We start from the raw sequence: 25,565 nt of genomic DNA, 5'->3' as shown, positions 1-25,565 counted from the left end.
GGATAGGTTCGTGACAGGGGTTGATGTATGTATCGAATAAACGATGTCGCTAAAGTATCGTATTGTTTTTTGTACGAGGTGCCATAACCGATTGAAAACTGAGATGTGCGAATGATGTGAAAAGAATTTTCTCTGATGTTGTTTTCAGGTCAGGTCAGTTCTTGTCTCGATATCGAACGAGATCTACAAATAAAAAAGTTTATCGAAGCTAGATTCGGTGATAGAATAATATGGTTCTTCCCTAGGACGAAATTAATTAAAACTATCTCAGTTGAATAGACAGAAGTTCGCTATATCAAATGCTTTGAAATTTCATCGAAATAAATAAAGTTGCGTTATACTTAAAGTAAATTAAAGCTCCCCTTCCCAATCACGTCAGATCCATTTAACAATTAAAATTCCTCTCAACAAATTCGATCAAAACATCCTTTGCCTACCCTCTCTAACCCTTTCAATTTCATTAACGAGCGAAAGTACGCGTGGAAAAGACGGCACCAAAAAATTGGTTTAATTAGAGGTCGCAATTAAAGGATGATAACGGTCGGTGGGATAGGGGATGGTCGAACGCACGGGCATGGCGCGAAGGCAAGCAAAAAGGGAGCAAAGCAGGAGCGTAAACAAGGAGAGTGCAACGTGGGGGTGGCGGTGGTTCGCGGAGGGTGAGACGGCAACACACGCGCTCATGCGCGCCTGGAACCCCGCCCTGTCGCTTCGGACGAAAGCTTGTCCCGTCGAGGACTCTCGGTCGAGTTTCGACGAGTAGTCACGCTTTAACTCGCGATCCGCGAGGCGGATGTTATCCGGAACGCGAGTTCACAGGTGCAGGTGTGCCCAGATGTAACACGCGAAAGCTTTGAAAAAGCTGGTCGATCCTAGCTCCTGCACCCTGTGCCAGAAACATCCGGACGGAGACGTGGTTTTGAGCTGGTGACGAAACTCCAGGAGCCAGGAGACAGGTGTGGGTGTCAGGTGTCGTAGATAGGTGTTGGGGTGTTTTAGATCTTCGAGCCTGGGTCTGTCTTTATTCGACGAATACGCGGCCACCATTCCAATAGAATCGTTGTTTCGAACACTTGTGGATCGAAGCAATTCTAACGAATCACATACATATACGCGGCGACAGGTGTATTTTTTAAAGGTGATAGTAGTCGTGGAAGGTGTGGAAAGATTCAAAGATTCATTGATCACACAGCAACACGGGACACTCGCTGTCTTGGATACGCGCCTTCGCTTGTTCGAGTCGTTTAAGGTAAACACCGGTGTGTGCCACCGATCGGCCGAGATATCTAGGTCAACAGGCAGTGGCCAGAGGCAACTAGTTGCGGCTGTAATCGTTCCCGTAACCGAGGCCAGCGGCAGACGTTGTGTTCTTTTTTGGTTGAAAGAAGGAAGAAAGAAGAGATCGTTCGTGATAATCTAACGCTGGACCAATAAACGTCCGAGATACCAGAGACGGGAGGATTTATCTAAGAGGTGTCGAGAGAAGAACGGAGAGAAATAGCTAGGCGAGAAAGGGGTCTATTGTTCGTTAAGGTCGCGTCGCTCACGATCGGATTTCCTTGATTACGGTTACGGTATCGACGCGAAGGAACAGCAGCCGTGTTATCTCCGGTGGAGGAAGAAAGTAAGAGAATTTCGATCAATCTTGGCCAAGCGACGCGAGACGCGTTATCCTTCATCCTCGTTCTGAACGCGACTTTTGCCGATTATACGCGCTGATGACAACTGCGGATTTATTAGAAATTTTCGTTAATTAGAATGATCCTCGGATGTTTATGTCTGTTCATTCGAGTTGTTAGTTAAGGCGAAGGAACGAAGGAAAGGAAGAAGCAAAAAGACAATAAAGTGTATCATATCCGAGAAGATCGAAGCCAATTGGAATATTACAGAAATGATTGGTTGATCCGTCTTTTATCGTGTTTTGAAATATTTTTATTCGGCTTATTCGATATTCGTTAGTTAGAGTGTTTGTAGCAGTGAACGGGAATTACCAAGGCCTAATTAAGGATTTAGTTTTGTAATGATTCAAGTGTCGTCGATTACGCGATAGAGTTTAGTGATAGTTATCTAGAGAGGCGGTTTGTAGGAGTGCTCAGAGCAAAGATAACGGCCTTGAAACTTTTCCATGCACGGATCGGAAGACTGAGCTAGGAAAGATGCTCTATGCCTGACAGCGTGACTACAGCTAAAGGTCGTGATCGATCGACTTACTTCGATGGCCTAAAAGAACTTTAAACGTTCAAGGTCATTATGCATAGCGATAAAACGGAAACGTAAAGTGCGGACAAGTCGGTTGGTCCGTTCGATTGTTACGATACCTAGCTATTTCGTTTTGAAATAGCGTAACGCACGAGTCCTATTCTATTCCATTGCATTTGGCCAAGAATCTAGTCTCAATAGAAAATCCTCGTTACAGGCCAGATGAGGCGATAGCGGAATTCGTTAATCCGCACGATGTCGTGTCAAGGATACTCAACCGATCAAGAACGTCCTGGCATTCGCGAAATGTGCCACGCACATCCCTCGATCTCTCTCGAGTTCTTACAGAGTTTTTATAAGACTTCACAGACACCGTCGTGCTTAACGAAGCGACGATAACGGAGGATCGCTTCGTCAGGACTCAGACTGTTCTCGCATCACCTATGCGTTGTATCATCTAATTCCACTCTAGAAGCGGAACGTAAAAGCAACGTCGTCGGACTGATAGAATTAACGAAACCACAAAGCGTACCGATCGTATTTCCTCGTTTCCACACGGTCCTAAACATCGCACAGCCTAAAACCTCAGGTGGATCAACAAAGGCAAATCCTCGTCGATCCTCGCTTTAATAAACGCTTTGATCAAACAACCTCTAGACCAGTCGCAAGCCAAAGTGTTCGCCAGATGACATAGTTCGCTAAATGAGATCACCGAAGCGACTTGTCGATTGAACGATTCAGAAAGCTGCTACTTGTGGTCGATGCGAAAGGAGGCTCGACGGTCGACCTCGCGAACGAAACAGCTCCCGACCCCTTAGTAGTCAACGGACAAAAGCGGCCTGGCCGGCACTCGATGAGTCCTAGTGAAGATAAGGATCCTCGAAAACCCTTGATCGTTTGCCTGGAACGTCTGAAGAAGCTCCGGTTGGCACCTATTTGAGAGCGGTCGGGTGATGCGCGGGAGCAGCTCTGAACTCCTGCTGGAGGCAAGTTGCGTCCAGTGTCAGAGCGATCATCACGCCGGCGAGCACACCACCAGGCATCAGCAGCAGCATCAGCTAAACGAGAAACACGACTTTCAGGAGCGAGAGCTACGTCGTCGCAAACTGTTGGAGCTCGGGTTCGGCGCTTCGCGGCGCCGACCGCCACGGCGTACCTGCCGTCAGCGGTTCAACTTTTACGCCACCTCGGCGTTGGCATTTGTCGCGACGTCCGGCGGTGCGGCCCTATTATTTTTGGTGCCGCTATACGTCGATCCGGCCATCAGCACTCTGGCTGCCGATTTCTCGCCAGATCCGGTCATCTGCACCACCTCCAGGCGCGAAGAACTCGCTGGCTTGTTCAATTGTACCTGGAGTTCCTGCCGCGAAGGATGCACCAGTGACGTTTATAGGTGTACGCATATATACGTCACGTATACACCATGGAGCAATACGAGCATGAAGAATGACACCGGGGGTAGAGGCAATTCGGAGAACTCTACCGGCGTCACGCACACCTCAACCACTTCGGGTAAGAAACTCTCATACTGCAGACTTATGCAGAGTAGTTCTATCTTCACAGTTTAGAGCATCTACTTGTTGTTGGATTCGTGTAATTTTGGACTGTAGTGGAGAAATGGTGACAGAATGTTTTGACGAAGTAATTAAATACTGTTTTGATCATTGATACATATGACGAAGCGTGCGTCTCTATTTAATTGTGCAGGTAGCGGTGCTTTTCTATGTCGTTTTAGATTTATTTTCGATTTCATCAGTTGAATTTGATTTTTATTTGAACTTACACAAGTTTCTGAACAACTAATACCATAGAAGGATCCTAGCCTTTTATTATCATTCGAGTATTTGTTTTTATATAATTATTTTTGTTAAACTGTTAATAAAGTTTGTTCTTACTTTCATCCCACTTCTTGGCGTTCATAAATATATTCATAATTAATATTAAATATATCTTATATATAAATATACAGGGTGGTTAGTAACCGGTGGTACAAGCGGAAAGGGGATGATTCTACGCGAAAAAAGAAGTTGAAAATATAAAATAAAAATTTTTTTTCATTTTCTTTTTTTTTTTAATTTTTCCATCGAGACAACGATCTACAGTGAGATCCGTTATAACATACCGCACGCGTACCGAGCGAAAATTCAAAGTCGATTTTCTCTAAAACAAAGCCTCGAACGAAAAATTTTTATTCTATATTTTCGACTTCTTTTTTCGCATAGAATCACCCCCTTTCCGCTTGTACCACCAGTTACCAACCATCCTGTATAAGACGCATGAAATTTACATCATAAAAATCCATAGTCGATGTTTGATGTCTGTGTTTGTCGTTAACCTTGCAACTTCGCACCTCTTTAATTCGACCGCATCACAAGGTCGATATTATCGATATCGTTTCGCTGAGTTGGCAGAAAACTTATTACTGTACGTTGTACATTGTCTAGAATGATCTTGGTTTTGTCTAGGTTCCCCTATTTTCTAATTCATTGACTTGCTTTGTATCATAGCAGCATTGAAAGTTTTCTATTTCATTGACTTGCGTTGTATCATGACAGCATTGAAAGTTTTCTATTAAATAGATTCTATTATTGAGGTAAATCAGCGTATTACATCACGATTATAAGGTTAGTTTACTTCCAGCAATTCTTTGCAAAGCAATCACGAGGGTACTGTACAATTTTTAGAATCAGTTTATTCATTGGAAAATTATAAGTATAAATTTATGTTTTATATATTAATTTGTTAAAATATTTATTATAAAAACACGTAATTGTTTTCGTAATGAATGAATGAACGTTAAAAAATACTTAAAAATTTTCTAAGTAATATTTTTAATTCTTTTAATGTTATTAGATATATATTCATAGAGATAATTACATCTATAATTTTAAATTTAGAATTTCAATTCGTTTCGAATCATTTTGGTTTGAAAAATCTCAATTTTTCATAAGAAGGTTCTAATTGTTCTTCGCTTTAATAGCAACTTAGAAAGGCATTTTGCAAAATGATATTTATACAGTTATAAGAGTTTAGAATTTTATAAAATTACATTGAAGAAATTGAAACTAAACGGAAGGATATAAAATATTGCTTCTATTTCTATTTCGATCCTGTGGCAAATCCTTAAAATCTGTCTTTTGCTTCGTATGTTTTAGAAGCCATTTCATACAAGACTAGAAATCCCGCTATAGCAACAATAAAACTTTAAAAATATCATAACCATGTAACTTACTGGGAATAACATTACTTGCGTTTATACACCATTTTTACCCAGAATAATGCTTCAAACAATTTCTCAAAGCTTTTTATACCTTTTCGAAGATGTGTATGAGTGACATAACCATGCAGTTTGACCTGTAATGTTTTTCTTCTCGAAGAAGATCCCTTCATTAACCCTTCTATTGCGTTCTGGTCTATATCACTCAACCGTGTCTAGATTAATTTTTTGTTGAAATTCGATTTCGTCGAAAATCAGGAAAGGATCGATAATAGAAATTTCATCGGTAATTTATTACATTAGTATATAATTTTTCACATATTTGTCTACATACTTTTCTACGCACCTAGTAAAAATGTACAGAAACTGCCATGTATCCAATATTGGAGTTCAGAGAATATACACAGCCGCTGTCTCTGTGAATAGGTTAAATGTAGGAACGAGGGATGAAAAAAGATCATAATAGGATTAAAAAACAAAGGTGGAACTTCAAATTGTAATCTATTCTAATATAATTTGAAATTTTGTTTTTTAACAGTGCCGACGCCAGGCGACGTGGAGGCAGTGCTCCTGGTGAACATCAAGGGGTGCGGCTATCCGCCGATCGTCGACTGCGAAAACTTCACCCGCGAACTAGGCTACGAAGGCGCGAAATTCCCCTGCCATTACAGTCGCGTGAACGGCAGCATAGTGATGGCGAACTATAACCGCGAGGCGCAGGTCACCACCATCATACACTTCTTCGCGGCGCCTTTCGTAGTGACTCTCGCGACCAGCGTCGCTCTGTGTGTGATGCACTGTGACTGCAGGTGCAGTCCACCGCCACGGCATTCGTCGCGAGGAATGAGAAGAGGCAGGGGCAACGATCTCAGGTAATGTGACTTTAAACATCGGTAAATCATCTAGTGCCCCTGTAGAATGTCTATCTTGTTGCCTGTTCCGAATGAACTTCTGGCAGTAGAACTTGTTAGACAATGTTCGATTGACTAGGTCCTAAAATTTTAATCCGTAACAACATGAAAGTGCAGATCTTAGATTGTTCGGATTATTATAGTCAACATACAAGGGGTTGCGATTCGAGAAAGTTGGAAAACACTAGATTAGGTTTTAAGAAGCTCTCAAGGGGGCGGGAACGGCTGGGATGTCGACAGTAGATCGGTGAACGTTTCATTATTCATTGAACTAGTACTTGAAGAGCACGTTTCCTCTAGTGAATTGACAATGATCAACGAAGACGTGGAATCTTTCTTTTTCCAATAGTGTTTCGTGCTTCGACAGGAAGATTTTGGAGTTAGAATTGTCACGTGGTGAGATTTGAAATCGGGAAGAAGTTGGAGATAAATATAGGATACGGTGATTGTTTGAAAGGAGAATGAAAGCTAGGCAAGTTGATTTGGGATTTTCGAGGTATAATTCGAGTATAAATTTGAATTCAGATGGTTGGCGTATGGAGTACAAAGTGGTTTATTAGCGCAGGTTCTCAAACAAATCTTGAAGCTCAGGTAAATACGATTGTTCAAATATTAAGATTGACCGACTTGCTTCTATGTGCGACATGTTGTACGTAGATGAGAGAATTATTAATTGCGAAACTAAAGCGGGGGTAATAAAGATATTTCACATGCATGGTGATAATTTTTCTATTTTTCAACGAAAATTTAAAAAGAATCTTTATATTCTTAACAAATATTGAATTTAGTTTCTCCTCTTACAAGTGGTATACTAAAAATATTTAAAAATAAAATGGTAATATATACAATTTATAAAAATTTTAAAACGTTTTTTAGTATTTCAATTTTTACAAGATTATTATAATTTGTCATTATATTTTAATATTTTCTGGATATTTATGGTTTTAATAATCTAAATAAAATATTTCACTTGTAGAAATTACGATTCTTTATTATTCTTCGTCTTAAAATAAGAGAAGTGCAAATTTAAAACTTATTTGTTTTATTCGTTCTTCATTGCACTCGGATGTCCAGCGTCTAACGCATACAAGAACGTGACAGGAATACATTTGATGAAATCCTTCGATTGATAAACATCGAACGTGATACCGCTTCAGACTGTTTCATCTCGTTAAACACAGAGAAGAAAAGAATTCCTTTATAAAGGGAATCGATCGTATCTTTAGTGATTGAGCGTTAGATCTGGAATTTTGTTAACCTATTGATGGATTTACCGTTGCGAGAGATCGTGAACGTACTGTCAATGAGGCGAAGTGTCGGAGTAAAAAATAATAGGAAGGTTTCTCTTCATTAGATGAAAATTGGCCAGGCAGCTTTCGAAATAATTTTCCTTTGACAAAAACGAAAGGATCTTCTGGTATTCAGATAATGAGATTATAGGATTTTGATTTCAACCACTCTTACCAATCGTATATAAAAAATCTTATATTGTACGTAGCAGATATTTTAATCTTAAGAGTTGAAAATACTAATAACATTGAAGGATAAAGGTTTATGCTTTATGTACAAAAGTACAGAAAATACTTACTAATAAAATGAAAAGCATATATATAATTGTCATTTACATAAAAATTATTATATTCATTATTTTTAATCTAGTTGAGACAATTGCCGTAAATTGAAGTCGACAGGTATATTTGTTAATTATCTTCACGCGGTTATAAAATTCGATGGCCGAGGAAGGTTCGAAGAAACGAACGTGCATCCTAAAACAGTATTTGCGTTCCACAAATGCTTTGCTTGCTAAAAAAATACGGGCGCATTCTGCGCTCGAGCACAGTTACATATTTAATAACAAAGATACGAGTTCGTCTTTTATTTTATCGTTAGCCCACGGGAGCGCGCGTTATTATGCGGTATCGCGAAAAAAAAGCTCTCAGAGCTTTGCTTTAAACTCGAGTCTGCTCCATTACAGGCCACTGCGTCACTGAGGCCACTTCTCCGTGTCTTTCGACTTTTTGACGTGCTTTTTGATGGATCTCCGTCATTCCCCAAATTATTCACCGCATATAACCAACACGCTCGTATAATTATTGGAAGGACAACATTTATTGCGACGTATAGAATGAAAATTAGGTATCGAGTACTATTGACAGTTTTTGCGTTTTTTGATAATAGGTCTTCTAAGTCACTAGGAATTTCTCATCTCTATAATATAGTACTACGAAGGAAATGATCTAAATAAGCGAGATAACTTTCGTAGAACCTAATATCTATCTTTCATTACATTTCCAAATCCCGAAATTACAAAAATGAAGCAACAAAATCGATGTTCATTTTCTGACATGCTTTTAACGGAATAGTTTGTATAACCACACAGGAAGTAACATTTACTGCAGTCTATAAATTTGCAGCTAGTACTCTAAAAAATGTATGTAGTAACTGGTGGATTCTTAGAGTAAGGACAAGTGATGATGGTAGAGTTTAAAGTTTAAGGTATTTTAATGAGTGATATTCAATAACAAAGGACAGACTACGATATCGTCGCACGCCGACTCACACTCCGTGTCCGCTCAACTCGCACTCTGCTTCTCGACTGACTCTCTCTGGCCGTTGTAGCATTCTATTGTCTTTTGCTGGGCCCACCGCACACGTGTTCTACAGACGCTCGTAGCCAGGGTCACGTAGGTCTTTTTGGCAAAGCTATTTACCTGAAGGACCCGGCAATGCATTGATGGAGCCGACAGCGCCTCGGCTCTCGCGACATTGTCTGTAGTTAGCTCGACGTTTCTTGGGCCCTTCTCCCCGATACTACATGTATGAACATCAATAGGCAAAGAGGGAAAAAAAATATTTGACGTTTTCTCTTGCCTTTTAACAAATATATGCCACGTCTAAAATTATTCAAATATGAAATTCAAAATACCTACGTATCAACAACTTGCTACAACGTACTCGAACCTTCACTGCAATAGACAAAAAGTCAAAAGCAAATGCTAAACGAAACAGAAAAAGAGGAAATATAGAGGCAGTAAAAAACAGTTTGGCACACTTCTTGATTTACGTTAAAACCCGACTGACACAAAGGGAACCAGACAAATATACACACAAATGGCGGGCTCATAAAAGAGCCACGAGAGTTACACCGTGATGTCAGCATATCGTTGCGACGAAAGAGGTCGTGATTCCTGACCAAAAGTCGAGACATGCCCATTTTAAACGTCGCGATCGTTTGCCGAGCATCCTGCAGGCTCATCATGGCCGGCGGCTTGTTATTTTCCTGTCGTAACCCGTTTGTCATCTTTATAGCTGTCGCACGGTATACTGTATCGTGGTTGGTATTAGGAGGAACAGGCTGGATGCTCGCGCGAAAAGGATAACTCAGACGCACCACTAACCTGGACCATGATATATCAGACCTGGATTAATCGACCAAACCATCGCCCTTCTTCCAGTTCTACCGCTTCCCCCCTCTTTTCATGTCCTCCAGATCCTTTGGCTTATGAACTCATCGCTTTATTGCTCTTGGATAACGTTTCGCGAATAAATCTTTCATTTCTCCAGCGAGTGGCGTGTCGCTCTGTTTACTTGCGTATTTATTTCCGCGATACTTTTGATGGAAATTTAGTTACTTTACGAGCACGGCGTTTTGTCTTTTATTATTTTAATTTACAGTAGTTATAAAAAGTATCGGTGCACCATTGTATTTGTTATAGCATTTCTCACTGTAGAATATTTTTCAAGATGATCATTAGGAGTCTTTTTCTTATCATCGCTAGATGAACATCTCGTTCATTTCTCGTTATCTTTAATACTAGTGAAAAATTTATTTTTATTGCTGTGTACTAGACTGATACAGGCAAAGACCGGAATACTTTTTAAGATGACTTTGAATCTTTTTTTTATCATCACTAAGCACGTGTTCAAACCATATAAACATCTTTTATGGCTGCTTCTTCTTATCCTCAACAGCAGCAACAACAATTTAGACCTTCATGCTAAGTAAACCACATTACACAAAGCTGAAACGATCCTTTAAGTAAAAAAACACGGTGTTTCCAGTCACTTGCCTTAAATCCAGATCTCGTAACATTCGAAATATTATACCATTCTACATATATTGCCTATTATTTCTCAAAGTATCATCCACTCGCGCTTGTAAGCTATCCCAAAATTCATGCAACGGAATATAAACCAGGCTTGGAACCCGATATTCCATGGGTCTTTTCTCTTATCTCACCTTTCCATGAGCAGGAAATTCGAAAGGGAAGCTATTTTAATAAATTTTCAGCTGTTTCACGTATCGGTGGTCGAATGCTAAGCCCCGCAAAGCGAAAAGCACGTTGCGGAACGAATTTTCATTTGGTCGAAAGGGACGCGACGTTTTGTCAAGTATTCGAGATCTCGCGAGGCGATTTTGAACCACAGGCGGCGAGTGTGTTTAGGAACATATGGCATTGACAGAAAAGAAGCGTAGAACGTCATGAAACTTTTAATTGGAATGGCGTTCCAGAAGACTCACGAATTGTTCCCTTGACACCTGTACGAGGAAAGAGAACTCGGGAATTCGTTTCAACTAGCGGGCACTACATGTTCGACCTTGTCATCTGCAAAAATGCAGTATTTGGGACTCGGAAGTTCAGAGCATGTTGAATTACCTCGAATGCGAGAGAACAGCGTAACTCTGCGTCGTTTTGGGCAGTTTCGCTTCCAGTGTTGAAATTTCTTGAAGCTGGTTTGTTACAGATAGCTTTAATAGCATTGGAGGATTTCTCACTGAAAAGTCGAGGTAGTATTCATCCTTTCTTCTGGAAACAGTAATTATCAAACTATTCTTTATTGGAACGGGCGAATTGGACGAATAGATCTTCAAAAATAATATGACTGTACTCATTAAACGATTCTGAAACTTTTATCGAAAAAACGTCAACCTTTAAATTTTTACAACCACGCGAAGAAAGATCGTATAATGATAAGTTGATGCTTTCAGACTATGATTTTAAATAGACATTATGGTATTTTGGAATCTTTATGGATCGTATTATGTACGATTCAGACTGAGTATGGTTTATATCCTTTTACATTCTTTTGGTTCTTCCACTTATAAAGTATTCACTATGAAAGAAACTAGTTTCTTGACGATAACGTTAAAACGTGTCTAGTCGAGGATCAAAGTAGAGTTGTTTTATAATTGTTTTAAATAATTAATGTTTGTCTTTTCTGCGAGCTATTGGAGTTTCATTGCTTCAAACTATAAAACACTTGCAATAAAGATGTAATAACTCCGAGATACAAAGGAAGTACTAACTAGCAGACGGTTGAAAAGTTTGTTCAAGTTTAACTTTATAACTGGATACATCCGGATCCCTTTGCCTTATTCTCCAGTGCTCTCTTTGTTTTTGATTAATATTATCCAGGTAATAAACAACTCTTTCTCAGCCTGTTCCATACAGAGTAATTGAGCATCGTGTACACTGCTTTAAAATGTGAAAATGTTGTCTTACGCTGTGCGACAGCAATAAATTTTACTAGAGCATCTGGCGATTTTATACTAATTTTGCTCGTGAAATTTGCGTATTTTATGAATATATATGCTTATTTTGAGCTGTGTATTTGAGTATTTAATATCTCAAATAGTATATTTTTAACGGCTTATTTGTTAATTAATTATTTATGAATTAATTATTCAAACAATCTAATGTCCAAAGTCATCATTATATCTCAATACCTCTTTCATAGCACTAACTCCCGTATTTCCACCAGAAAATAAATTGACAGAATAGAGCACTCCCTTTCAATTTTAAGAAAACATAATAATATCCATAATAGAACCCTATTCTTCCGAGAACATATTCGTTTTTCAATGTTTATTGTATATTTTTATGTTTTTCTATGTTTTTCTATATTTCTAATTATCTACCATTTCCGAAACATTAATTCCTCAACATGCGCAATCATTCTCTCATGGTACCCTTTACGTTCTCCATTAAATATTAACCAACAATGTACTCATCTTAAAAGAAATTAATAATGGCGAAGCAATTTCATCCTTTCAAAAACGTATTCATTATTTTGCAATAATTACCTCATTGTTTAAACATCCATTCACAACATTTTCTAAACACCCTTTCTTAAAACCCAACCATATATTTTCATTTCTTTTCTAATTGCCTATCATTTTTCAGACGTCTATCCCTAAAGCTGTTTAACAAGTCTCTGGCGAAATCAACTCCCGCATTCCCCTCAAAAAAATTGATTCAAGCATCCACTCTAACTGCTAAAAAAGAACGTCCTTCTTTGTCGGAGAAAAACGGACATCGAAAATGTTGCTCGAGCGTATCCTCTAAAGGAACCTCTTTCCAAGAAAGTACCTACAAATCTGCTTGGGAAAAACGCAGCCCACCCTCTTAACCGACAGTTCCATTTCCTCTCCCCACATCCATATTACACCTTACAATACGAGGTATTCGATATTCCCCTATATACCTCCCGGCTTGTGCCTAGCCCGCGAAATTACGGTTTCGATCAAACTGAATCAGTCTCACGGCGTGGCTTCGAGGCCGCTCGCACTTGCACATGCACCTGCATACAGAGAAATGCGGTTTCACGAGCGAACTTCTCTCCTATGTACGCGTACATATATACACATGTATATATAGGATGTTCATATTATTAGTTTTCAGCATCTTCGGTGTAAATGATAAATTCGCGAAAAAAATGGAAAAAGAAGTTTCATTAATATTTAATAGTTTGATTCGTTTAGTGATATTTTTAATATTTATGATATGTAGTATTTTTAATATTAAATCTGTAGATAACTATAGTATAAAAGATATACTAGAGAAATTAGAATGAAAGGTATAAAAATAATTATACGGTATTCCTCGTAAGCGTTAAATTTGAGATAGGAAATGGCAAAGAGAGAAGTTTGAGAATCTTTTAATGATAAAAAAGCCATACTATCTATAAAATTTCTACGAAAATTTAGTGGTTTAGTAATTAACCATCGCACATAGAAAATAATCGGACTTTGTTCTCTTCTAGTTTTCTCACAGATCTCTGCCACTTGTAAGAATAATACTGGAGACTAATTGCGTGAACATCCTGTATACACAGCCAAAACATGCATACCCATAAATCGGAATGCAGTTTCAGATGACGTGGCTGGTGTTACGAACGCTTTGGAAGCAGTTATCTGGCCTGCCGTTAGGCATGATTGTAGTTTAATTACTTCTGACGCAGACTCGCAGATTTATTCGAATCCCAGAGCGCCCAGCGGTACGAATCGCGTTGATCTTATTTTTTGTGGTAAAACGTCAGGAAATTGGAGCGCAGTTAAGGTTCTAGTGGTTCTACGGGGATTGCAAATGTAACAGCTTTGAAAGATACTTTTAACCGGTTGATTTCAGTGGTAGTTTGTTGTAAACAACAAATGGAGATTTATTTGAAGCTCCGCTTTACACTGTACTGGTTGAAGTTTAAAGGTGGTATTTGTAACGCGAAATGGTTTTCGACTGCCTTTTGGAATACGTCTGTTAATAAACCTTATCCTCTGAAGGTAACCTTTCATTAATTATTAAACGAATTTTTTCATTGAGGTAATTTCTCACTCTGGTAATAAACAGTATACTGTATGACAAAGTACGAATTCTAGATACGTCATTTCCTTAAATTGTTAGATTACAGTTTTTCAAAAATAGATCAACAAAGTTAGAAATCGTTATTTACAAACTGCAGAAATTGGGTTTCCCGTTTCCATTTTCATACACGATTAAGCTGAAACACACTATACTCTCTCTAACTCTCTTCTTACCAACTAAAATTAGCGATGAAGTCATCCCCCAAAATACAACTCATTTAAGAACTCAGTTTCGCCCTGTGATTAACTTAACAATTACCGAAAATTGCAAGTTTCCTACAATAACCAGGCCATCGAGATTTCAAAAAGATGAATTATACGGTTAACGAATCGGCATTAAAGTTTCTACCACACGGCATGGCTTTGTTTCTCGCGCTGTCTGCACCGCGAGAAAACATTTCCGTAATATTGCAACGCAACCCTGGTGAGTTCGTTGTCGATCGGTCTGTAACGAAGGAGAGTTGTTGCCGGAGGAAACAATGCGAGACTCGAAATGCGGGTCACGGCTCTGTCCTTCTCGAGAACACAGTTTCTTCCCTCTGAGTTCGTCTTGTCGCGCTTTAAAATTATCCATCCGAGAGGGATATGTTTCGCCCAGGTCGCATTAGTTTTGTCGAGTATACAGTAGTTCACGAAAGTATTTAAACTCTTACCATAGAAAACTTTTATTTTTAAACTTTTATGACTTATTCTACGTGTTATAAAGAACATTGTAAAATTTCATTAACGCTGTCATGATTACATTGATTAAAATCGAAACCAACCTCACATAGAAGCTATAACACATTTACTGTAAATATATATTTAGTAAAAAATTAGTATAAAGTACGAACATAATAAACGTGTTAAAAATGGTTCCATTGAATATCGAGGCTTGTTAATATATCGAAGGAGAATTTATAAAATTGTATTGTAAACAGATATAATATTCTGTCAACTTCATACAAATTCAAGCCAACGATCCATAACTATGTATAAAAAAAATAAAATCAATAACGATATGTAATATCTGTAAAATTGAAAGAATTCAATGTACCGAGTCAATTATGATGTATTAACTCGAAATCGAACACGTAAATAACGTATAAGCAAAAAGATAACCATTACATTTTTGCCATTCAGATTCTTATGAATGTAAATGTTTCGAATAAAAATTACGAATTATTTAACCGGTGAACACGAAAGGGATGAAAATACAGTTTCACTTACAGCTGAACCACTGTATAGAAGGTCGCGCGAAGCTAGTACCTTCATTCGATAAATGAAACTTTAATCTCCGTGGAAATAAGGTCAGACTTCGAGTGGCGACGTATAGTGGATTCATCTTTGCTTTGGTTAAACAGTCAAGCGCTTTTAATAACTACAAACTGCGACATATTGGTTGCATTTAATCATTTCTTCGAACACATGTTTCACTTTGCGCGGCTATTGTTACGAGACGCGCGTTGCTTTGTTGCGTTTCAAGTTACACGTATCTCGGTTACACACAATTTTGGATCCTTTTGATTTACACGTAACTATAATCTAGAAAATTATCGGATTACATCTATATGTAATATGTAATTACATCTGGATATATCTATATACATATACATATTAAGTTTCAAAGAAGCGTAACTGTTTTTATGGTTAAATAGACGATGCTCATATTCAAAATATTATAATATTAATTTTCCTATAATGTAAAACCTTATACATTATAGGAAATATAGGTATGTAAATATGAAACCGGAATTCTTTTATAGAAAGTACAGGTTTATTGTATGAAAATGATTAAAAATATTTTATTCGAAGTATTGCCCATCGCTAGCTATACATTTTTCCCACCTGTCTGGCAATTGGTGGATACCACGCCAAAAAAACTGCCGCTCTTTTGAGGCATCGAGCCATTTTCGTACATTTTCGTAAGAAGCGAAGTGCCGGTCAGAAAGTGCGTGTCCCATCGATGCAAATAAATAGTAATCGGACGGAGCCAAGTCTGGTGAGTAAGCCGCGTGCGAAAGTATTTCCCAACTGAACGCTTCGATCGTTTCCTTGACCGGTTTTGCTGGATGTGACGGTGCATTATCACGAAGCAAAATTACTTTGTCTTGCCTTTTTTGATATTCTGGTCGTTTTTCACGCAAAGCTCGATTCAAATCGATCGTTTGTTGTCGCTAGCGCTCAGTATTAACGGTTTCGCCAGGTATTAAAAGCTCACAATAGATCACACCCTTCTGATCCCACCAAACACAGAGTATTGTCTTCCGTCCATAGCGATTTGGTCTTGTAGTCGATGTCGGTGGTTCGCCTGGAGCTACCCATGATCTTTTACGCTTAGCATTCTCAAAATATATCCACTTTTCATCGCCAGACACAATTCGGTGGAGAAATGGTTTTTCGGTTTTCCTGCTGTCTTTCATTCGGTTCATGTGAACCCATTTTCCCACCTTCTGGATCTTTCCAATGGCTTTCAAACGTATGTTTGAGTTGTTGTTGCGTTTGAGCGTCATCCTCATCCAACGATGCTTGCAATTCGCTGTCTCGAAACTTTTTCGGTGGTCTTCCGCGTTCTTCGTTCCTCGCGTCAAAATTGCCACTTCTGAATTTTTTAAACCACTCAAAGCACTGCGATTTACCAAGAGCATGCTCACCGTAAAGCTTTGACAAGCATTCGATGCGATTCTGCAGCAGTTTTCTTCAAATGGTAACAGAAAGTCAATGCTGTCCGCAAATCGTAGTTTCCAGGCACAAAATTTGACATGTTCGACGCTATTACAAACTATGCTGTTGTATGAAACTTGTATTGTTCCGAGTCGAAAATGTTTGTGAGATGTAAACAAAGACTTTTGGCATCAATGACGCAGTTTAGTGATAACTACATTATCAGCTAGGGTCATCTATAGGCAAATTCTGGTTTCATACTTACAGGCCTGATATTAATAGATATTACCTTTATTAAATTAGGATCATTAATATCCCGTTCATAATCTAAAATATAATAAATAGTTTCGTTAAACATAAATTTAACCGATGTGTCTTCCCTCCGCGGTATACAATATATTTCTTCTTAATTCCATAATAATAATCTGCATCATAAACGGCAACGGTTATTGTCCCCCTAAAAAGAAGCCAGGGTATCTATCATTCTTCATTACAGAGCCAAACAGCAAAAGTGCATCGGAGAAGTGTGTTGGACGTTGTCCAAATAATCAACGAAAACTTTGTAATTAGTATAGTACACTAAGATATCAGACAAGCAGATCCTGGAGCAGCGTATTTACTCGAAGCGATTAATCTTCGCCTAATACATCGATTCACAACGGTGCACAAATTACCATCACTCCATTAATTCATCGTTACTTCCAAACTTCCGAAATTTTTTCGAATAATTATAATGGTTGACAAGAAGCATATGTCCTGGCAAATAGTTCGAAAGATAAAATGGTTCTTATTCTTTTGTTCCTTGCAACTGTTAGAAATAATCAGAAAATTTAGCGTAGTTAAAGTAGATTATTATGAAGTTGAAGTTTAATTCTTTAACTCTTTTTTCTTGAAACTTCTTATAAAATCATTATAAATTGTATAATTATAATAAAATTTATAATATACGAGTAATAATAACATCACGTTATAAGTTGTAAATAATCTTCCTCTCTAATTTATAAATATACAAAATTCTGATTTCTAGAAAATATCATAACTGGTAAAATGGATTCGAGGAGAACTCGTCTCTACTTTGCATAAAACTTGAGATCCATCAATTTTACCCTATCTTATTCTTGTGCTCGTCGGTGTTAATGATGTACTGGATTCATGTGACAACGCGTCTCCGATGATTGTATTGCAATTAAACTTAAGTGAAAGATTCAAGTGAACTGTAATCCTTTTCTCTCATAAGCAAACGAAATCTCAGTTATAGGGATTTATACGTCAGCAGATAAATTAGATCCAAGAGGATATCGTTCTTGCTTTGCATAGAAATGAAGGCGATCCGCCAACTTTGCTAATTATTCGACATTGATGCATTCACATCGTTTATTCGGACGTTTTAGCATAATACGTTCCGCGCCATCGCGCAACGAGCCGTGGGGTAAGAGAGATAAATTAAATTTCTTCTTACCGTTTGGCTTATCGTTCGATCTTCTGCACTCGTGTCGATAGGAAAACATATTTTTCAGGATTTTATTAAGACAGCTTCGGACGGTGAACACCATCTGGTCCAGATTCGAAGAAAAACAATTCTTTCTGAGAGATTCTAACGAAATGAGCTTCCGGAATACCATTCTGTTTTTTCGAATCTCGCCAAGATTTTTCCATTTGATTCATCGAACCTATCCAATTCATGACAGATCAATAGGAAAAGAAATTTCATAAAAAGTTTTCCAGCAATTAAAAGAAATGTTATTTCTGTATAATAATTATCTATATCACTATGTAAATTTCTGAAGAAGAAGTTTTTACAACTTAATGATTAATTAAAAATATAAAAAATTAGGAAATAATACGGGGAACTATAGAAAGGAAAATATAATTTGAAGGAATTAAAAATGCGAGATTTTCACATCATTATTTTAAAATTCAATACAAAGCTACAGTAAAATTGTTCCAAAGAAAATTGTTACCATAAAAATTCTGTCTGTTATAAAATTTGGAAAACAAACCTAAATCTGACACAGGATGGAAAATCGTTAAAACGATTTCGCTTCAACGTTCTTCGAATGGAAATCAACGAGGATTCATCATTCGGACAAACAGTTTCAGACACCAATATGTAAGGAAACAGAGTTCGCTCCGTTTGTTTTCTCGAAGGGACCAAAAATACGCGCCGAGAACCGTGCTTGTAGGCTGAAATATTCAGAATATTCTTTCCCAGTTCTGTTGTTTCGAGAAGTTCCATCAATAACGAACAGACGTCTTTAGATTTCGCGTCGAGGTGGAATAATACAGACTGAAACAAAAAAAAAAAAAAAAAAGAATGGTGGGAAAGAAAGATTTTTTTACGTTGACTAATATTCACTCATAAACCTATTAATATGTACCTAATCTATAACGAAAATGCATAACACATATATTTCTTCCAAATACATATTCATCTTTATATATGTAATATCTGAAAAATTTTTATGTTCGGTTGTTTATTCGACTTTAACTGAAAAATGGAAGATTTTTAAATGTTAGAGACACACTTATAAGTCTGTAAATGTGTAATTTATTGTAGAAACAGATTTTGTATTTCGAACGTTTGCTTGTTCCTTAAAAAATATCTTTAACATCTAATTTTAACAATATTTAATTCTGATAAATATGTAATACATTTCCGACTTTCTTTGTTGATTAATATAAAGATACTTGTTATCATTGTGATAAATTCGAATATTCTGATAGTATTCTTAGTGTTTAACGGAGCTTCTAAGAATCTATGGGTTGGTATCGGTTAGCTAGTTAGCTAGTTGGACCTTCTGCTTTGTATCCTGTCCCCGTGAATCTGGCGTAGGCGGTCGACTGCAAAAACGTTCCTAATGCAGTTTGTGGACTGGGCCGAGTAAGTTATGCGGCAAGTATAGAACAGTGAATCAAGTTTCGAAGAAGTAGTTCAAGAGAACAGATGGCGAAACGAGACCCATCGATCGTCTCGCTTGTCGTCTTACTGGTGGCTCGTGAACAGAGCCCCACGATTCATGCGAAAGGGAAAAGTATATGAATGATCTTCGTTTAACTATGCCTGAAGACATATAGAGCCGAGAAAGAGTCTTAGGTCATCAACTGATCTTACCGTGACAACTATATATATTTTTAGGAAAATATATGTTGATATAATTGAATACTATTTCCATGTGTATGAAAACAAACTTCAAAATATGTGCTACGTGGTGTTGTTCGTTCAAAAGTTATTTAATATCGTTCAATACAATTCACAAGTTTTTGAAGAAAAGTTAATATATGAATCAATTAATAAATTTTTCAACTCGTAATGTAACGGAATACTAAAATTGTTAAAGCACCGATTTAAGTGTCGTAAAATACGGATGAAATTACTCCATATTTGGAATACCAAAGGTCAACGATAGCAGCTGATGGTTAAGAATGTTGGTAATAATATATGGAAGTTAAATACGAGATCCTGTAATATAGCGATCTGTTTTACATTATTAGATTATGAAGAATTGACGATTCTAATACTTTTATCGATTTAGAAGAATTTTTCTTACATAACTTATAGCTCAGAGAAATAAAATAATCTTAAGGTTTCATAATATAACATGACTTTGATTGAAGATTTGAAAAATATTCAGAAGATGACATTTGAGTAAAGGTTGCCGCTATAAATTGAACAACGCTGCTTCAAAAGAAAAGACAGAAATGTAATCTGCGGTTGAATAATCTTGACGTGTCACGAGATCACTTAGGAAAATGATATCGATCGGATTGGCTGTTGGGTAAGGCTTGTAGGGAAGAAAGGGAAGGAGGTAGGGGTAACGCGAGAAAGGAAAAAAGGAAGGATAAAATCGAAACGAAATACGGCGAGAAAAGTGAGGTGGAACCGGAAATTTGAAGACAGTCCATAAGTTAAAAAAATCAGTAAACGATATAAATTGTACGAATATATATAAAATCAATCGAAGAAAATGTCCACTTTCAGAATTTTCTTTAAGTTTGATATTTATTTTAACATTACGTAGGTAGTCTTTTCTAGCTATAAAAATTACAATCAACATCCAAGAACAATTAAAGCTTCAACATATATTTATTCTAAATGAAATTAAATATTTATTGGAGAATAGAGTATTTAATAGAAAAATATTCTGAAGATTCTAAAGAATTACTTAAAATAATTGCTTTTCTTGATAACTCTCAGCGATAATGAAGCACTTGGTAAAAAAAGATTTTAAATAATTTCAGAATAATAACTATACGTGATGAATGTTTTCAGATAAACTAAATTAATTTAAAATTGCGAAAGTTTCTCACCAGATATCTACAATTCAGAGTAGTAGAAACGAAGGAATGCTCGGACTGAGAAATTTCAACGTACTGTCAAAACTTTGTTCCCGAGTAGAATGATTCGTTCGAGTCGTGTCTACATGGCGTTGTCGGCGTTGGCAATGCACTTTGCCCTCGTCAGTCGGTGTTTCAGCACTCTTACTTGAACATTCACGACCGCGTACACTTCGTTTTTATTCTTCGGGTACTTTGGCACGAAGCAGAAAAAAGCGCTGAGGTCGAGAGTATCCGCTGTAACTCAGCTATCAGAAAGTCGTTGAGAGAATGGTTACATCCTCACTTTGCTAGCCAGCAGGAACATCGTGTCCGAGATCGTGATCTCTTTTCACATCCGCCTATTCCATTCAGTTATCCTACGTTTTTCGTGTCCAAGATAATTTTCGTTTTCAAATTTATTGTGAAATACTATGGTCTGGACTGTATGACTTACACTAAGATTACACCGTGACATGTATTCTTTTTAGATTACTTTCTTTTCTATCTTTTCCTCCTTCTATATGATTTTTAATAGATTGTTAGCTCATCAGCAGTAATTTATAAACGGTATACGTTCATTTTTATTGATTGTCATTATGTTATGTGCATTTAGATAGAGGTGTATTAATATATTTATAATTTATATATGTACATACATAGTATATGCACCCGTACCTCACGGAAAAAATGCAATTCTACTGTCATTCCTATTATTATACAGAAACAAAGAATTAATTGGTTGGAATTTATTAGAGACATTTATATCTATTTATAAAGATATTTATAAGTATTTGAATATCCGTAAAATAGAAATCTTCAATATCTTTCGCATGTACATAGCTTGTGAAACGCATAATTATCTGTATATTGAAAAGGCAATAGTACACATATTCCGCGTATATGTGTCGTTTTAACACACATTCCAAGCCACAAACTATAGTTTTTATTTCCCAGCTGCTTTAGCATGGAACGGAAGATTTATCGTTAATGCCGGCTATCAAAAGGTCGTTGGAGAAATTTCCTGTTTGCTTTCTTTCGTTAACAGAAACTGCTTTGTGAAGTATAATAGCAAACCAGAGCTAAACTACAGGAATTTCGTGGAACAAATGTACTTTTAAGCCTCTCTAGACCTTTCATGTAATATTTTGGCTTTCATGGTATTTCACGAGATGGAGAAATCTTTTTTCATGTTAAAAGAATTTTTTTAAATATATCAAATGTCGGTTGTTATTCCGTAAATATTTTATAAGCTGCTTTCATTGGATCAATAATTAATTGAATGATTGCTTTCTATCGAATATTTGCTATTTGTTAATGTAAATAGAGTCATTATTGATGGAATGAAATCCATAATTGAATAATTGAAACAATAACAAAAAGAAAAGGAGCTTTTCAACTGCAAGTTTATTTTCGTGTAAAAAAAATTTGAAAAAATAAAAATATTAATGAGAATTTGTTGTTTCTTGATATGATATACATATATGATTTTACAACCTTCCATTTCATTAAAGAAAAATTAACTTGCAATTGAAATCTTTTTTACTGCACTGAATACTATTGTAATTTATACATAATGTTTTCTTCTATATCATATATCTTATGAAAAAGCATATTTTTTATATCTTCAGCGCCCCTACAAAGTATTATTCCATTTTTGTATAGAAGGTATAATACAATAAGAAAGGAATAATATAATATAATAATGTAGTATAAAAAGAAATATAATATACAAGTATAGAAATATTCTATACCTGTGCTTCGTACCTTTATGTTTTAGTATATCCTTATTCAATGCAATATTCGTGCAGATAAAGAAAATAGGTCAAAATCTTGTTCTCACACATGGCTTCAAATGCATATCTTTTTTTTCTCCTATTGAAACCATATTTTCGCATTCAATCTAACGAGGCGAAACAGATTTTTAATTTTCTCTCGTGTCCGCTTTTTTCATTGTTAATTTCAATAAATGTGAGGAAACAAATATTCTTTATATTCTTTCAAAGAGAAATTCACATTGAAGAGGTTTGTATTTTATTTCAATTATCCTTCTCTTCTACTACGAATATACTTTTCCGTCAGAGATAATATATTTCTAGCTAGTTATCTAGGTTCCTTGATGTGGAAGATTGGGCATAAAATATTTTACTTTCTAATTAATTCCAAGTGTTTCTCTTGTAGAAGATAATTTTTATTTTCTATGTATCAGAGAAGCATATTTTCTTGCTTATTGGTCCTTGCTTCTATGTTTATTGCGAATTGGTGAAATACCAACAAATTAAATGATAATAAAATAAAAACGAATTGTTAACAGATTTATGATATAAATATTCTCATATTTTAGTAAACAGGAATATAAAATAAAATACGAATAGCTATTTAATACGATTCATAAAAGATGAATAAATTGTAGATAGTGATGGAGCACAAGGAATGTAACGAAAATTAATACTACTAATACGAAATACTCATAATATATTTCTATATTTTTATGTCAACACAGCTTTCGCAAATTCGAATAGATTATAGATTCATCTGTAATCTGTATTCGTCTGTAATTTTCCAATAAATCCTTGCAACTGCTTTTCCACAGATACGTTCCAAGAGCATCAATTTAATTAACACAAACGACGTTATAAATTCAATACCCGGAGGTGCAATATACCAATGGAATTGCTAGTTGGCTAGGTAAAGATTAATCACGAAATAATAAAAGCGAGAATTCCACAAACCCGTAATGAGTCGTTCGTTTTTCATTATCGTACGTAAAGTGTGAAATAATCTCGACGAGGCAGACTTTAGATGCCGTGCCCCGCTAATTAATTAGTTTCGCTCTTTGTAAGCGGTCTCTAATGCAAACTTTCTCCGTCTCTACAAACTTTATCGCGGTCGTCGGTGCAATTTCCATCGAACGCGGATCCATACGGCCGGCTTACATTTTTATTCCCCCATAATTGTTTCCGCCTCCATTTTAATTTCACGATTCCCTCTAATCTAACTAAGAGGCTGCAAAACAAATTGCATCCATATTTTTATTCGCTTTAGATCCAGCTTTTTATGCTACAATTTATTTCATGTTTCCCTACTTTTCACTTTTTACACGTTTGAGAGGTAAAGGAGATAAAAGTTTGATAGCTTGTGAATTTGCAACGCTGATTTTTTATTGCCAGTATACGAGGGTGAATACGATAGAAGCTGTTTAATAATCTCGCAATTCTAATTACTAAAATATTTCACGTTACTCGGTAAAAGTCATATGATCAATGTTTACAACGTTTGAACATTTATGTAACATTTATGTAACTCTGACGTAAGGAACAGAGAGAAAGAAAAATTCGCTAATTATAAAAAATAAAAAGAGTGTAAAAATCGCATTATCAACATCAATATTTTACTCTGTGTTAAGTATATCTTCTGTATTGATTACCAATAGAAATACATCTCATCGAATAGTTTTGTAAAAAAGACATAATGTACTAAAATTGTATTTTTTTGTAATTTTGTATTTTTTGTAATTTTACAGAAAAAATACAATTATCGTTTACTTGATCAATGATTTATTAAAGTAAATATAACGTTACGTGTTCACGACATTAAGAGTATACCACAACATTTACATAAACTCTGGTATGAAAGATTTAAATTACACAAAGGAAAACTTACTTATACAATACTAACGACAAAATCGAAAAAGACAGTAAAAAGCACGCCATCGTTGATAGTCAAACACCCATTGGTCGAACATCCGTTGTTCGTCCTTGTTCTTGTCAATATCGTTTCTCTCATTTACGTTCCACTTGTTCTCGTCGTCTTGCCCGTCGCGTTGAAAGCTTCCAAGGGTCGGCAAAAAGATGTCCGGGCTTTAATTCGATCACGGCCAGGCCGGGGTCACGAGCTTTCTTCGAGCAAGTCGAAACGCCCTCGGAAACCACTCGCAACGCCACCCTCTCGCGTCCTTTCTCCACGCGTTCGAAGGAAATCTGTTGCGTCCTCCACAATGAATGCGTCTTTTGCAACGCCCGACCCACCTAAGTTGTTCCTGCGGAAACAACGATCTATCGCTACTTGCAGTAGCGTGGGCAGAGGAGAAAGTGCCAAGGAAAATCGGCCAACCAGCAGTTTCGCAACGTCTGCTTGAGATTTGACAATTTCCGGCTAGGTCGTGTGAAACAGCTCGACATTTTTCTAAAGGGTTGTTCAAGAAAAAAGGACTGCTAGATTTTCGTAGAAAGATGAGGCTAAATGGAATAGTGACATGTGCTTCTTTTCATCGGATAACTTTCTTGCTCGATGATGTGGTGAATTTAGAAAATGCTTTTTCGTTCGCCGAAATTTATGGATTGTATTTCTGTTTTCAGCTTATTTATTTTTATTCGATTGAAATATGTCATGTAATCTTGTTCTTTAATGGTGTGGTGAGTTTAGGAAATGTGCTTTAATTTGGTATTTTATTTCGAGTTTATTGAATGAATCGAGTTCCGAGAATGTAGTGAAAATTTGATGAATTTTACTTTTTAAATTTTGTTTATCTTCGCGTTTTTATGATATGGTCTTCATATTACATTATGTCTAAAATATATGAATGAGTCTTTCATTAATTTTACTAAAAAGTATTGGCGTAATTTTTACAAATATTATAGAA

The 25,565-nt window shown here is 36.5% G+C and overlaps 1 protein-coding gene across 5 annotated transcripts in view; it reads left to right on the top strand.

Annotated features, from left to right (window-relative positions):
* Positions 1–732: 732 nt before the first annotated feature.
* LOC117204064 (protein tipE) overlaps positions 733–25,565 on the top strand; it is a 71,780-nt gene continuing 46,947 nt past the window's right edge. For 2 of the 5 annotated variants that reach the window (XM_033441082.1, XM_033441083.1), the window contains exons 1-3: positions 733–3,711; positions 5,955–6,288; positions 6,853–6,918. In XM_033441082.1, the coding sequence (XP_033296973.1) occupies positions 3,153–3,711; positions 5,955–6,288; positions 6,853–6,918 (959 nt within the window). In that variant the 5' untranslated portion in view covers positions 733–3,152. The remainder of the gene's footprint in view (positions 3,712–5,954; positions 6,289–6,852; positions 6,919–25,565) is intronic. The other 3 variants (XM_033441080.1, XM_033441084.1, XM_033441085.1) reach the window with 3 other exon arrangements.

The sequence above is a fragment of the Bombus bifarius genome, unplaced genomic scaffold, assembly GCF_011952205.1.
Source record: "Bombus bifarius isolate JDL3187 unplaced genomic scaffold, Bbif_JDL3187 scf7180000007977, whole genome shotgun sequence".
In the NCBI taxonomy this organism is placed as follows: Eukaryota; Metazoa; Arthropoda; class Insecta; order Hymenoptera; family Apidae; genus Bombus; species Bombus bifarius.
This window is presented reverse-complemented; position numbering and strand designations above follow the sequence as displayed.